Source organism: Sorex fumeus, unplaced genomic scaffold (assembly GCF_029834395.1).
Source record: "Sorex fumeus unplaced genomic scaffold, SorFum_2.1 ptg000098l, whole genome shotgun sequence".
In the NCBI taxonomy this organism is placed as follows: Eukaryota; Metazoa; Chordata; class Mammalia; order Eulipotyphla; family Soricidae; genus Sorex; species Sorex fumeus.
The window spans coordinates 25,288,917-25,305,034 of NW_026606155.1; the positions used below are offsets into that span (position 1 = coordinate 25,288,917).

Genomic DNA, 16,118 nt, shown 5'->3' on the forward strand with positions numbered 1-16,118 from the left:
TGAGTGTTAGGCATATAATATATCGACATCAATCCCACCACCAGTGTCAACTTTCCTCCATCCCAACCCCTAACCCATCCCTACCTGTCAAATTGACAGGCACATTATAAAGTTTCAGTGGTTGCAGCTTAGATCTCATGTTTTCAGTTTTGTTGAGTCTGTGTTATGAGTATATGGCTATACCACTCACTTATATCACTGGTACAACTGAAGCCCTGATGCATGTTCATCTATTACATCTTATCCCCCAACCCCCTCGCTGCTCCCCGCTTGATATCTTTCATTTGTCCTTCTCCTTTCTAAACACTGGGGTCAAGGGTGATCTAGGCATCCTTCCTTTACTACAATACATTTCCTCATCCAGTGTTCTACATACCACAGGTGAGATCATCTGTGTTTGTCTTTCTTCTTCTGACTTACTTCACTCAACATATCTTCCAGTTCCAACTAGTTTGCAGCAAATTTCATGATTTCATCATTCCTTGCGCTGCTTAGTATTCCATTGTGTGTATATACCACATCATATTTACTTCATCTGTACTTTTTTTTTTGGCTTTTTGGGTCACACCCAGCAATGCACAGGGATTACTCCTGGCTTTACACTCAGGAATTAGCCCTGGCAGTGCTCGGGGGACCATATAGGATGCTGGGAATTGAACCTGGGTCCACCACGTGCAAGGCAAATGTACTATCACTCCAGCCCTCATCTGTACTATTTTTTTCTTAAATTTTTATTAATGAAACACCATAAGGTACAGTTGTAGACTAACAAAATTTTGTGCTTGGGTTTCAGTTATACAATTTTTAATGTTTTGAGAAGTTTCCAAGCATTTTTCATTGTGGCTGAAACATGCAACAGTCCCACTGGCAGTATATAAAAAGTTCTACTTTTACTATATCCCTGCTAGCACTTATTGTTTGTAGTCTATATACATATATATGATTATCATATATCTCATTTTAATACATATTTATCAGATAATCAGTGGATGAACATCTTTATACATGCCTGCTGGTCATATTTATGTCGTCTATGAGGACATGGTTGCAAATCTCCTCTCCCCATTTATGATGCGAGGGTGTACCAGGTGTAATGCAGGGCTTATTTCTGGAACTGTGCTCAAGGATCACTCCTGTTGGTGTCTGGGATACCATATGCAGTGCTGGGGATTGAATAGGGGTCAACTGCATTCAGGGCAAGTGCCTTAACTCTGTTACTATTTCTCCAGTGAAATAATATTATTTATAATAAATTTAATAAATTAATTAAATTATATAATTATAATTAATTTATAATTAATTAATTTAAATATAATTAATTTATAATTAATTTAAATATATTAATTATAATAAATTTATAATAAATAATATTATTTTGGGGGGGCAGGCATACGTAGCAGTGCTCAGGGCTTACTTTTGGGTCTGTGCTCAGAGATCACTGCAGCTGGCACTTGGGGACTATATGCACCATTGGATATCAAAATATTCTGCTATGTGTAAGGCCTTTCCCTGTCTTTTGATGTGTTAGTTGTTGTTGACCTTTTGACAGTGCTTTGTATATTTTTGATATTATCCCTTAGTCTGATGCAAGGTGTGCAAATATTTTCTTTGAACAATAGCATGTCTTTTAAACTTAGGCCTCATTTATTTTGCTGTCAAAAGCATTTTAGTTATATACATTTTAGTATATAGTCTCATTTATTTCTGCTTTTTTTTCTTTGCTGATAAGACTACATTGTTGAGAATTCTTTGGAGATAAAGATCTTGGAAAGTTCTGCCTCAATGAGTTTTATAAATGTAGCATAAGCATAACATTGGTTTGCCCTTCCTCCCTGACTGCAGGGAGCTTGGGTTTGTTGACTGCTCCCCCAACCTTTCAATTACCTTTGCCTCCTGATCAGGCTCTGCTGACTTGTAAATACTGTTTTTCTCTTCTCTTTAATGTCCTTTGCATAGTTACTTTAGAGCAATTGCTTTCTGTATGGACAGAATGTTGAGACTAAAGTGGTCATCGAAGCCCTAGCCAAACAGGGCATTCAAACTCAATACATCAGGATCCTCCATGAGCTGTATTATGGATTCACTACCAGGATCTCACCATTCTACAAGGAAGTGATCATCCATGTCAAGAGAGGGGTTTGGCAGGGTGATATCATTTCAGTGACACCGAAACTCTTCAGTGCCACCCTCGAGAATGTCATGCAATGACTGGAATGGGAAGGAATGGGAGTGAAGAAAGACGTTCATCAACCACACCACCTCTGCTTTGCTGATGACAGAAGAAATGCTGGCCAACTTCGATCGTGAGTGTGGCAAGGTCGGACTGCAGCTGAATCTCACGAAGACAATGTTTATGAGAAACGGACACGTTCCTGATGTTCCATTCGCTCTCAATGGAACGACCATCTCCGAATGCAACAGTTATGTGTACCTAGGTCAAGAAGTCAACATAACGAATGACCTGACACCTAAGTTGTGCAGGAGGAAGAGAGTGGCTTGGAACACCTTCAAGAGTGTCAAAGAAATAGCTAAGAGGACGAAGAATCTCTGGCTCCAGGCACATCTCTTTGATTCCACTGTTCTTCCTGCATTAACATATACCTCAGAGACCTGGGCCCTACAAATACAGGATGAGAACGCTATTCGGGTCTCCCAAAGAGGAATTGAAAGAGCTATGCTTCGAGTATCGTGCTTCACTCAAGTGAGAGAAAGAATCCAGAGTTCGACCTCCATCGACGATCGAGAATCAGGGACGCTGTCTCATTTGCCAAGGCATCGAAAATCAGATAGGCTGGACATGTAATGCAATTTGGAGACAACCTCTGGACTAGAGCCATTACCAACTAGATTCCACAGGACATCAAAAGATCATGTGGCCTCCCACTATGAGATGGTCAGACTTCTTCGTCAAGACCCTGAACGATTGGTTTGAGGCTCTTCATGTTCCTGGAGTGAGCAGACACCACTGGGCTACACTAGCACACAACAGGAATGAATGGAGACGTTACTGGCACCTGCTCGAGCAAATCGATGAGTAACAGGATGTCAAGTGATCAAGTGATGGACACAAGAAGACAGTTAAAAAATACATGCTTTTTCTAACTTGGGGATTAATTGATCCAAGAAAATATTACCTCCTGGACATCAGCTCTCTTGACTTAAACCTCAGTTGCCCTTACTTCCTAGGTTCCCAAAAGCAGGGTCCCAACGAGAGACTGGATGGACCCAGGCAAGTAGCGAGCTACCCTGGCATTAAAATGGGCCTGGCCAAAGTGTCATAATGCTTAAGTATAAGTTAGGAGCATAGTCATGGACAAATTCTGTCATGATCCAAAAAGGGATAACTAGATTCAGACCTTGCTAGGGTTAGGAATGATTAATACGGCCTGAGCACTGTAGTTTGAGTCTGTGGCGAGATGTCCCCAAGAGAGTCGTCCTACAAGCTTAATTGTGTCTATTACTGTGTCCATACAGAATGGCAAATATTAGGAAGTTGAATTAAGATGTTTAATTAAATTAGAATTAAAAGGTAAAGGTAAAGGCCCTCCCGTTGTTCATCGATTTGCTCGAGTGGGCCCAGTAACGTCTCCATTGGAGACTTTGTTGTTACTATGTTTGGCATATTGAATACGTCACGGGGAGCTTGCCAGGCTCTGCCGTGTGGGCGAGATACTCTCGGTAGCTTGCCGGGCTCTCTGAGGGGGCGGAGGAATCGAATTCGGGTTGGCCAAGTTGGCTGTGTGCAAGGCAAACGCCCTACCTGCTGTGCTATCGCTCCAGCCCCAAATTAGAATTAAGATGCATAATTAAATTATGGATCTAAGGAGAGAGGAAACACACCTTAAGTGCTGTTTTGCCCTGGTGAGCTGCAGGTGGTCAGGAAGGCTTGAAAAACATGTTGACTGGGCTTCCCTGGGAAAGCGTGGTTTGGGAGGCGTGGTTAGAGAACAGGTGGTTGAGGTGGTGGCTGCAGCCAGGGTCTCAGAGCTGGATTCAGGAGGGAGACAGAGTTGCAAGGAAATTATACAGCAGAGAGTTGGAGAGAGCTGGAAGAGTTGGACAGGTAGAGAGTTGGAGAGAGCTGAGAGGGTAGAGAGACAAAGTTGTGGGCAGAGTTGTGGAGAGCATTGTGGAGAGAGTTTGGGAGAGATGCAGAATGGAATAAATGGCAACTAATCACTAACCAGCTTGGCACTCATTTCTCCTTCATCCACCCATTGCAATGGCCTTCCTGGGTGGGGAAGTGGTTTGAGAGCACCGAACGCGGGTGGCGAGAGAAAGCCACCTGGATGGAGAGCCCATGATCATCTATTACGTGTGATCACTCCTACTGTCATCTGAGCTAGAAGGGGTTTACACAGCCTGGTGATGAGGTGTTTATACAGCTCTGAGGAAAGGTGATTACTCATATAGAGACAGGTGTGATGTCAAGGTCTTTTAAACAGTTTGAATTGACCTTTGTGTATGGCGTGATATGGGTTTGAATTATTTTAAGTTTTCTCAGCACTATTTGTTGAAGAGGCTCTCCATGCTCCACTTCATACACCTAGCTTGAAAAACCTTATCAGTCCTGTACCATATATCTAGAGTTCAACATGATAGAAAGAAACCAAGTGTTTGTATATAGAATTAATGCATTTCTCTGCACTAGAATTCCTTCATTATTTGTTTCTAGCCATTTTCCCATGTTATTACCCTAGTAGTATCACTAACCATTTTACTCTTTCCATTCATATACTACGTTACTTGCTCCATTTCGTATATAGACTCATCAGTATCCTGATTCCATAATTTCTCTCAATTTTCTTCTCTTAGTGAGAACTCTTTCTTATTTTTGAGTTCTTAAAAATTATTCTTTTGGTGTCAGAGAGACAGTATAGGAGGTAAGGCACTTAGCTTGCATGTGGCTGCAGTGGCCTGACCCTGGTTTGAATCCTAGGCACCATATATGGTCTCCTGACTACTGTCAGGGGTCACTCATGAGAACAGAACTTGGAATATCTCCTAAGCATCACAACTGTGAATATATTTAATCACAAAACACAATATATTTATACTGAGGTATAAAAGCAATTTATTTACATAATCTCTTAGCACTGTCCACTGTCCTCCCGTTATTCATCGATTTGCTTGAGCGGGTCCAGTAACATCTCCATTGTGAGACTTATTGTTACTGTGTTTAGCATACTGAATATGCCATGGGTAGCTTGCCAGGCTCTGCCATGCGGGCGAGATACTCTCAGAGTATCCCAGAGGGGCAGAGGAATCGAACCTGGCTCGGCCGGGCTGGCCTCGTGCAAGGCAAATACCCTACTGCTGTGCTATTGCTCCAGCCCCTTCTTTTTAAAATTAAAGAAATTTAGTTTTTAATTAAATCACCATGAGATACAATTATAAAGTCATTCATGATTAGGTTTCTGTCATACAATATTCCAACACCCATCCCTTCACTGGTGTGCATTTCTGACCACCAATGTTCTCAGTTTCTCTTTAGCTAAGCCTTCCCCCCACCCTGCCTCAATGGCAGGTATTATTGCTCTCTCTCTCTCGCTCTCTCTCTCTCTCTCTCACACACACACACACACATACTTACACACACACTCACTCTCTTGCTCTTTCTCTTTTATTTTTGTTTTTTCACATTTTATTTCACGATCACGATCACGATCATCCTGTTGTTCATCGATTGCCTTGAGCAGGCACCAGTAACATCTCTTTCGTCCTAGCCCTGAGATTTTAAAAAGTGCCATATTTAAGGCTCTTATTCGATATGCCAAACACAGTAACAACAAAGTCTCCAATGGAGACGTTACTGGGCCCGCTCGAGCAAATCAACGATCAACGGGAGGGCCTTTACCTTTACCTTTACCAGGGTTAGGAAAATGAGACCCATCATTGTTACTGGTATTTGGCATATTGGGTATGCCACAGGGAGTTTGCCAGACTCTGCAGTGTGGGCAGGTTACATTCGGTAGCCTGCCAGGTTGTCACATTTTATTTTTTTAAAATTTATTTTGTATTGAATCACCATGAGATAGACCACTACAAAGATGTCCGTGACTGTGATTCAGTCATATAATGTTCCAATACCTATCTCTCCACCAGTGTACATTTCCTACCACCTGTATCCCAAGTTTCCCTCCCACTATCCCAAACCTTCCCCCCCCACCAAGTCTGTCTCTATATCATATATCAGACACTTTTCTTCTCTCTCTCCTCTCTCTCTCTCTCCTTTCATGCATTATGGTTTGCAATACTGTTACTGAGTAGTAATCGTATTTGTTTAGGGAGTTCAGTATTTTTATCTGGAAGGTACAGCTGGAGTAGCCTTTCCAACTCGGTGGCAGCTTTAGGGTGTAGACTCTCTTTCTCCCTTTCGGCAGTGTGCAATCCACTTATCTTCTATGGGGTGACTACGTAAAATATCACTTGTAACACCTGCATCATTTGTATCACTTGTCCCGTTGTTCATTGATTTGCTCGAGGGGGTGCCAGTAATGCCTCCAATTGTCCCTGTTGTGTGCTAGTGTAGCCCAATGGCATACTGGGGGCTCTTTCAGGGTCAGGGGAATGAGATCCATTATTTTTACTATTTTTGGCACATTGAATACATCACAGTAGCTTACCAGTCTCTGCTGTGGAAGAGGGATACTCTTGGTAGCTTGCCAGCTCTTTGAGAGGGAGAAACTGCTCTTTGAGAGGAAATAATCTCTTATTCCCCTGAAACTAGGTTAAGAATCAGTGTTAGATAAAGACGCTGTCCTTGCCCCAATGACTAAAGGACAACTTGTTCTCAGTCTTCCTCATTCTGTCCTTTCCTTTAAGTCTAATCATTACTTTCTCTTGATTTGGAGATAACACAGTGTACCTCAGGAAACCATCCCCAAAGGGATTTTAGTCTTTCTGGATACCCACTAGTTTGCCACCAGAAAATGTTTTCCCATGACCCTAAGTGTGGTTGCTTTAAGGGCATGAGTCCATCTTCCATTCTGTCATCTTGGTACGAATGCACAAGCTTGATTTTTTTTGGGGGGGGGGCAGGTGAGGGGAAGGGGAGGTTAGGGTTTTAGGGCTTTATCTGGGATACTAAAGGCTATTCTAGACCTCATTCTGGGCTTCGCTTCTAGAGTTGCTGGTGGATAGTGCAGAGCCAGGCATCCAACCAGGCTCAGCTTGCATGCAAAGCAAGCACCCTTCCTGCTAGACCATATCTTTGACCCCTAAACAAGCTTTCTTGACCCAATTTCTTTCTTTCTTTTTTCCCCTTTATTTTATTTTATTTTTTAAGTTGTAGATTTACAATTTTTTGTGCTTTGGTTTCAATTATACAATGATCAGATACCCATCCCTCCACCAGTGCCCATTTTCCACCACCATGGATAATATCCCTCCCACCCCCATCCCCCCATCCCCCCTGTCTCTGTGGCAGGGCAATCCCCTGTGTTCTCTCTCTCCTTTTGGGTGTTGTGGTCTGCAAAAGAGGCATTGAGTGGCAAACATGTTCAGTCCATAGTCTACTTTGGACATGCATATCCCCTCCTGGGAGGATCCTCCAAACATCCTTTATTTGGTGCTCCCTTCTCTATCTGAACTGCCCTTTCCTCTAGGATACCTGGCTGGCCTCTAAGTTATGGAGTAATCCTCCTGGTGCTGATCTCAGCTATTCCTGGGTATTAATCTCATACTTTGTTACTTTATATCCCCCAGATGAATGCAATCTTTCTATGTCTATCCCTCTCTTTCTGACTCATTTCGCTTAGCATGATACTTTCCATATTGTACCACTTGTATGTTTGACCCAATTTCTTGACCAATTTGATTGTTTCTTGAGTGGTAATGGAATTAGACCTTTGCAGCAGTTACATTTATTACCTCTATTTCCTGAATATACTTAGTGACACTTTTTGTTTTATTACCCTATGTGTTTCTTTGAAGTTGGGAGCTTAGGTGAACAGGACACTATTTTCAGGCACAGCGAAATGATTTCTCCCTTCAGTAGTCTACTGGAATGTTCCTTTTATTTAGAATGTTTTGAAACATTTTTTTCATTGATGAATCTTTTTTCATTTTATCTTTCTTAAAATTTAATTTTTTATTTTTGGCTTTTGGGCCACAGATGGCAGTACTCAGGGAATGCTGGCAAGCTGTTCAGGGTTACTCCTGGCTGTGCTCCTGGGGGCATACAGTGCTACAGATTTATTCCAGGCCTCCTGCATGCAAAGCACATGCTCCAACCCCTTGAGCCATCTCCCAGGACCATGGATGGCTTGCTTAATTTTCTTTCTCCGGTCTCCCCTAACTCACCCACTTTTTGTGTTGCTTTCTTGGTTTTGGTGCCAATGATTAAGCCCAGAGCCTGACATATGGGAGGCATGCACTATACACTGAGCTACATACCTAAATCCCTTCTCCAACTTTATTGATCTCTTCTCTGGTATTCCAATTTCACTGACTTATACCTTATTTTATTATGGATCATATTGTTTTTAAAATATTATTTGTATTGAATCACTGTGAGATACAGAGCTAGAAAGCTATTCATGGTTGGGTTTCAGTCATACAGTGTTCCAACACACCCATCCCTCCACCAGTGTACATTTCCCACCACCAATGTCTCCAGTTTCTTTTTTATTTTTTTGCTTTTTGAGTCACAGCCAATGATGCTCAGGAATTACTCCTGCTGGTGCTTGGGGCACGATATGGGATGCCTGGGATTGAACCCGGGTAGGCAACATGCAAGGGAAACTATCTACTGTACTTTTGCTCTGGCCCCTAATGTCTTCAATTTCCCTCCTGCTACCACCACTATCCCCCAGTCTGTCTCTGTGGCAGGCACCTCTCTCTCTCTCTTCCTCCATCTCCCTCTCCCTCTCCTTCCCACTTCCCCTCCTCCCTCTCCCTCTCTCTTTCCCTCTCCTTCTGGGCATTATGGTTTGTAATAGATACTGAAATGTCATTATGTTTTATACTCTGCTTTTTATTACTATTAGCCTCCTCCCACCTCTGCCCGTTCAAAGAGAATCAGAAGTGAGATCTGAGTTTGAAGTTGAGGTCAGTTGTTTTCAATTTCATCTTATTTGATCCTTTCAACAATCTTTCAAAGAGCTGCTGTATTTTTTCAGACAGGGAAACAGGTGACTTAGGTTATCTGTGCTAAATCAAACAACCAGAAAAATATGGAACCAAAACCTGAGATAAGATCATTTGACATCATTTTTGCCTGCCTGACTGCCTTCCTTCCTCCTTTCTTCCCTCCCTCCCTCTCCTTCCTTCCCTCCTTCCTTCCTTCCTTCCTTCCTTCCTTCCTTCCTTCCTTCCTTCCTTCCTTCCTTCCTTCCTCCCTCCCTCCCTCCCTTCCTTCCTTCCCTCCTTCCTTCCTTCCTTCCCTTCCTTTCCTTTCTCCCTCCCTCCCTTCCTTCTTGAACTACACCCAGTGTTGTCAGGAGCTACTCCCAGCGGTGTGCCTTGCTCCAAGCTGCAAGCACCTGCTTGCCACATACATACAGTTTAATTTTCCCTCTGCATAATACTAGTTAGCTAAAACATATGGCCACTCCAAAGGTTTAAGTCCTCTGTCCTGAGCACAGGCACGTAATGCGGCGTATCTGCCTGCAAATGCTTACCTGAAGGAGTGAGATTTCTGATTTTGCGACCGCGCTAGTAGATTTGCCTCCGAGGACTATCTCAATCTGGTTTAACAGTTCCCAAGTGATGAAGGGTTTTTTTTGTTTGCCAGCTGTCATGTGTGGGTATTGTCTGAGAAAGCAGGAGATTTTCATTAGGCTTTCCATGGGCAGTATCAGCTTCCCGCTTACCTTGACGCTTCCTCTCCTCTCCGTCCACCCGAGGACTTGGCTCCAACTCGCACCTCCCTTTGAGACCGAGCGGCGGCGGGCGCCGCGCAACGCCGCACGCGCACGGCTGAAACCACGACTCCCAGCATTCCAGGCGCTCCCCGCCGGCCGGACTTCCTCTTCCGGTCTGGGGGCGGGACGGAGGTCGGGGGACGCCGCTGAAACCGAAAGTGCTGTCGCTGCGGGCGGCTGGCCAAGTTCCACTCACCTTCACCTGTGCGCGCCCTGCTTGACCCAGGTGGGAGCCAGACGAGCAGGGAAACATGAATGGACGAGTGGACTCTTGGGTCAGGGAGGAAGAGATCAATCTGACCCGAGGACCTTCAGGTACGCGCGGAGCCGGCCGTCACTCGGAGTGGGGACTGGAGGGTGTGATTGCCGAGCCGGACACGTCTTCTGAGGCAGAGGCTCCTGGCCTCGGACCGGCGGGCCTCCCCCCGCGAGAGGGTTCCCACGTCTCTTGTGAGCTCGTTGGAGAGATCCTGACGGCCAGCGTGAGGCAGACGCGGTCGTGAGGGGTTCGGCCTCACCACCGCATGTGTGTCTAGTCAGGAGAGTTTCCTTCTGCCAATGCCCTAGAAAACGTATACACATTTTCGGGGGCGGAAGGGGCGGTGTATATGTGTGTGTGTGTGTGTGTGTGTGCTGTGTGTGTGGTATGGGTGGTGTGTGTGTGATGTGTGTGGTGTGTGTTTGCTGTGTGTGTGGTATGGGTGGTGTGTGTGTGATGTGTGTGTGTGTGCGCGCGCGCGCCTATGTGGTATATGTGTGATATGTGTCTGATGGGTGGTGTGTGTGTGTTTGTGTGTCGTGTGTGTGGTATGTGTGCTGTTGAGTGGTGTGTTTGTGTGCCTGTGTGGTATGTGTGTGATAGGTGTCTGATGTGTGTGGTGTGTGTGGTGTGGTATTGAATATGGTGTGTCTGAGCGTGTGTTGTGTGTGGTATGCGTGGTGTGTGTGTGTGTGTGTATGTGTGTGTTTTGGGGTGGGTGAAGGGGGGGTGAACTTCTGCCCCGCAAGTTCCCTGGAGCACACACCCCCTTCCTTTGTCTGTCCACTCTTCTTTTGTCTGCCCTGTCCTTCTGAGAGATGGTTTAGTTGATGGGAGCACAGTCTGTATGGACTGTAAAGGGCAGGTTGGGGGCGGGGCGGGGGGGTGTTGCTTGTCTGCTTGTTTCCCTGCTTATCTGCTTTCTGGGAAATTCATTTAGTATTAACTTGATTGTCAACTCAAGAAAAAAAAAAAAGAGACCTTTGGGGTATATTACAGCAGTACCCATATCCGGATCTGCCTCAGTCTTTTTAAAAAAATGATTCCTAGGTCCTGTCTTTCAACATTGGGAATCAGCACGTACAGGTGCTGTTTAATTCTATTTCTCTTTTACCTTTGTAGTTCTGTTTCCCTTGATTGACTCCCTCTGACTTTAGGCATTCTATGTGCTCTCTGCCTGGGATTTTTGTGTTTCCTTTTCACCTGTCCAGTGGGCCTCTTGAGAGTTTGCCCTTGAGATTTTGTCCATTGAAATCTATGATCTAACCTTCAGACTGTTTCTTATTGGTGGGCAAACTCTACTGATGTATGCCTTTGTTTCTAATCTGTAAATGGTGCATGATAGGATCCACTTCGTAGTGTTATGAAAAGATCTAGGATCTGTATACATGTATGTAAAATATCTAGAACATTGCCTAGCACAAGGTAGATACTGTGTAATTGTCATCATTGTTGACTCTCATGCTAGATTAGATCTGGCTATCACAGTAAATTCTGGTCAACAGTTATTCTAAGAATCTCTCCAGAAAGTCATCAAGTGCTATGAGCTCTGTTTCAAAAGTGTTTCTAAAAGCCTTCTGCCCCCTGTTCTTCCAACACTACTACCTAGAACAAATCACGATCTTTCTTATTTGGAATTTTGCCATAACTTTACTTTCACTCACAGTATATGTATCACTTATCACTTAATCACTTAATCCCTTAATCCCCGTTATTCATCGATTTACTCGAGCGGGTGCCAGTAACGTCTCCATTCATCCCGGTTGCGTGCTAGTGTAGCCCAATGGTATCTGTTCATTCTAGGAACATGTAGAGCCTCAAACCGATCATTCAGGGTCTTGACGTAGAAATCTGACCATCTTGTAGGTGGGCGTCCACGTGATCTTTTGATGTCCCGTGGAATCCAATCAGTAATGGCTCTAGTCCAGCGGTTGTCTGTAAACCTCATTGCGTGTCCAGCCCATCTGATTTTTGATGTCTTGGCAAATGAGACAGCGTCCCTGATTCTTGAGCGTTGACGAAGATCAGAACTCCGGATTCTATCTCTCATTTGAGTGAATTGTGATATTCCAAGCATAGCTCTTTCGATTCCTCTTTGAGAGACCCGAATAGAGTTCTCATCCTGTTTTCATAGGGTCCAGGTCTCTGAGGCATATGTTAATGCAGGAAGAACAGTGGAATCAAAGAGATGTGCTCGTAGCTGGAGGTTCTTTGTCCTTTTAGTTATTTCTTCAACGCTCTTGAAGGCATTCCAAGCCGCTCTCTTCCTCCTGCGCAACTCAGGTGCCAGGTCATTCATCATGTTGATTTCTCGACCTAGGTATATATAACTGTTGCATTCGGAGATGGTGGTTCCATTGAGAGCAAATGGAGCGTCAGGAACAAGGCTGTTTCTCATAAACATTGTCTTTGTAAGATTCAGCTGTAGTCCGACCTTTCCACATTCACGGTCAAAGTCGTTCAGCATTTGTGCCGCTTGGCTGATGTTTGGTGTTATTAGAACGATGTCATCAGCAAAGCGGAGGTGGTGTAGTTGCCGACCATCTATCTTCACTCCCATTCCTTCCCATTCCAGTCATCGCATGATGTTCTCGAGGGTGGCACTGAAGAGTTTTGGTGAAATGGTATCACCCTGCTGAACCCCTCTCTTGATATGGATGATTACTTCTTTGTAGAATGGGGAGATCTTGGTAGTGAATCCGCAATACAGCTCACAGAGGATCTTGATGTATTGAGCTTGAATGCCCTGATTGGCTAGTGCTTCCATGACCGCTTCCGTCTCAACAGAATCAAAGGCCTTCTTTAAATCAATGAACGTTAGACAGAGTGGCATCTTGAACTCCCGAGAAACCTCAATGAGCTTAGTAATCGTGTGGATATGGTCGATGGTACTGAATCCTTTTCGGAATCCGGCTTGTTCACATGGTTGTCCTTCATCTAGTGTTCTGCTAATCCTGTTCAGGATGACTCGAGTGAACAGTTTGTAGATGACAGACAATAGGCAGATAGGGCGATAGTTGCCAATGTCGTGGATGTCTCCCTTCTTGTATAGTAGTACAGTCTTGCTGGTTTTCCATTGGGATGGAACCTTGCATTCAGACAGGTAGCGTGTGAAGAGCCAAGCCAATGTATTGATGAGTACTGATGGTAAGTTCTTCAGGTGTTCAGGTCTGATCTTGTCTGGGCCAGGTGCTCTTTGTTTCTTTACCGACGAGATGGCATGTTGGATTTTGGAAGGGAGAACATTGGGAACGACATATCCATCATGTGGTATGTGGGCAAGTGGACGTGGCTATTAAAGAGATCTGAGTAGAAGTCATGAATAATCTTCTCCATTGCCCTTCTGGAAGATGTGATAGATCCATCTTGATGTCGGAGGCAGTCATCTTGGTTTTGTAGTTGGTGAAGGACAGGCGGGCATTACGAATGCTTTTCCCAGCTTCTGCCGTATCTACCAGTACTGCTGCTCTCCTGTTTTTGAGGTCATCCTTGATAGCTTTTCTGCACTGTTTTGCCAGTTTGGATGTTCGCTTGTGGTTGCCTGAGGCATGTGCCAAGACACGTTGGCGAATAAGTATATGTATATACTTCATAAAGTGTGTATGACAGAACTATCCATACTTTATCGTCTTTTTTGTTATAAAAAAAGTGGAAGTCTGCTATTAATATGACTATATATCATTGCAAAATTGTATGGTTTAGTGTCACGCTTCATATGGCAATTGTTTGTTAAGTTTTTTCAATATGTCGAAGTCTATTAGATTCACTTTTTCCTTTTTATGTAAATTTCTCTGCTCTTATTTTTTTTTTATCCCCCACCTCTCTTGGTACCCAGGGCCTTTCAAATGGCATTCCACTGCTCTATCTCTGAGCTTCATTCTTCACCTAATTTTTATTGTCTTATGAGATTAACATGAAAAATGATTTAACCAAAATCTGTTTTTTTATACATTCATTGGCACATTGTTTTTTCATTTGGGGGCAATTAAAAACAATGGTAATTTGCTTTTTGTTGCAAGAATTTTAAGGCATCTGATTATTCTCCTATTTTATCTCCTGTAGCTTGAATATCTTTATTACATTAGCTATTTTGTTATGTGGTTTGAGGTTTGATTCTTGTCTCTTGCTAGACCATTTGCTGTGGCATCCACATTATTTCCAGAATGTCCTGAAGATAGCATAGAGAACTCTGATACTATCTTTCATGCTCTAGTTAATACATAGCTTTTAAGTTGAGCATATTATCAAATATTACTTCACCATGTTTGGTATTTATGCTACAGTATTACTTTCAACAAACTTTATATTTGGGGGGAAGGTGGGGTATGGAAGCCAAGCAGTGTTCATGGGACTCACTGCATGAAGTCACTCCTAGAAAGGAAGCTGGGCAGGACAGTTGAATTCTAGGGCAGCCCTGTGGTACCAGTGTCCCCCTACCTGCCCACCCCAGGGTCACTCCAGAGATCCTCAGAGTGGTGGTTGGGGTTTACTAAAATTTCAAGTCCGGTTGATCTTGCAAAACCAATGTTCCTGATGTTTGTATTTGTATTCTAAATCAAATCAGGAAAATTAATTAAGAATTCTAATAGGGGTCAGGGAGAGAGTTCAAAGGGTTGGAGCCCATGTAAAGCAAGCAGCAGGCCCTGAGTTTGATCTCTGGTGACCTTTAGTATCCTTAGGCACCAGCAGTCCTGAGTTACTGGCCTGAACACCATTTTGCCCCGTTGATGAGTATCAGATATGCCTGGGCCCCTGAGCATTGCTTGGGAGCTAACTTTTCCCCTCCTATGCCCCCCAGCCCCCAAATAATTTATATACATGTAGTATAGTCACCTAGAAGTAATTTAATTTGTATGCTAATTTATTCATCCTATGACGTCTTTAATTCTGAGTATTGCCAGGTTGCTCATAGTGTTGAGAGTTATAAATTCAGTATTAAAATCATACAAAAAATACTCTGTCACCTAGAATTATTTTTCTTGATATATGATACTTTAAAGAAATCTTGTAATTCAACTTTTCTTCATTGTGTCATAATGAAGATAAAAAGGTAGTACTTAGTTGTTGTTGCTAGAAACTTATGCTAATTTTGGTAATTCTGTAGAGATTTTGTTTTTTTTGTTTGTTTGTTTTGTTTGTTGGGTCACATCTGGTGGTGCTCTGGGCTTACTCCTGGCTCTCTGTAGAGATGGCTCCTGTTGGTGCTCAAAAGACCTATATACTGGGGATTGAACCCATATATACTAGGCAAGAGCTTTCTCTGCTATCTCTCTAGCGCAGTTTTGTTTTAGTCTATAGAAGAAATATGAAAAACCTCCAGTTCTAAATAACCACTTCTATTTTATAGGCAGCCTTGTACCTTTTTCTGTATATGATGTCTTATGCAAGAATATGATCATTTAACCAGGCAACTGCAAGAAAATGTCTGTATTCACTTTGTTTTGTTTTTTCATCATACCCAGTGGGACTCAGTACTTACTCTTTCCTATGCATTTAGAGATCAGTCACTCTTGGCAGGACTTGGAGGGCCATATGGAGTGCTAGGGATTGAACCCAGCTTGTTTGTTTGCAAGGCAAGTGCCCTACTTGCTGTACTCTCACTCTGGCCCCTGTTTAATTTGTGTGTGTGTGTGTGCCAGTATTCTGTCAGAGGCAAGAATCCAACAACATATGAAAAGAAGCATACACTGTAATCAAATGGGTTTTATCCCACAGATGCAAAAAATGTTTCAATATATGTAAATCAATTAATGTAACCGCTGTACTAAAAAGAGGAATGATAAAGGCTATAATGATCATATCAGTTGTTGCAGAAAAGGCTTATGACAAGATTCAACACCATTCATGAGAAAAAAAATTAAAATTAAAATAGGGAGAAAAGTAACATACTTCAAAATGGTAATGACCATTTTTCTTTAAAAAAACATTTTTATTTATTTTTGTTTTGTTTTTAGTTTTTGGGTGACACCCTGCGATGCTTAGGGGTTACTTCT

At 43.1% G+C, this 16,118-nt stretch overlaps 1 protein-coding gene across 1 annotated transcript in view; it reads left to right on the forward strand.

Moving 5' to 3' along the window:
- Window positions 1–9,996: 9,996 nt before the first annotated feature.
- SYNJ2BP (synaptojanin 2 binding protein) overlaps window positions 9,997–16,118 on the forward strand; it is a 41,017-nt gene continuing 34,895 nt past the window's right edge. The window contains exon 1 of the mRNA XM_056134413.1: window positions 9,997–10,181. Coding sequence (XP_055990388.1) covers window positions 10,118–10,181 — 64 coding nt within the window. The 5' untranslated portion in view covers window positions 9,997–10,117. The remainder of the gene's footprint in view (window positions 10,182–16,118) is intronic.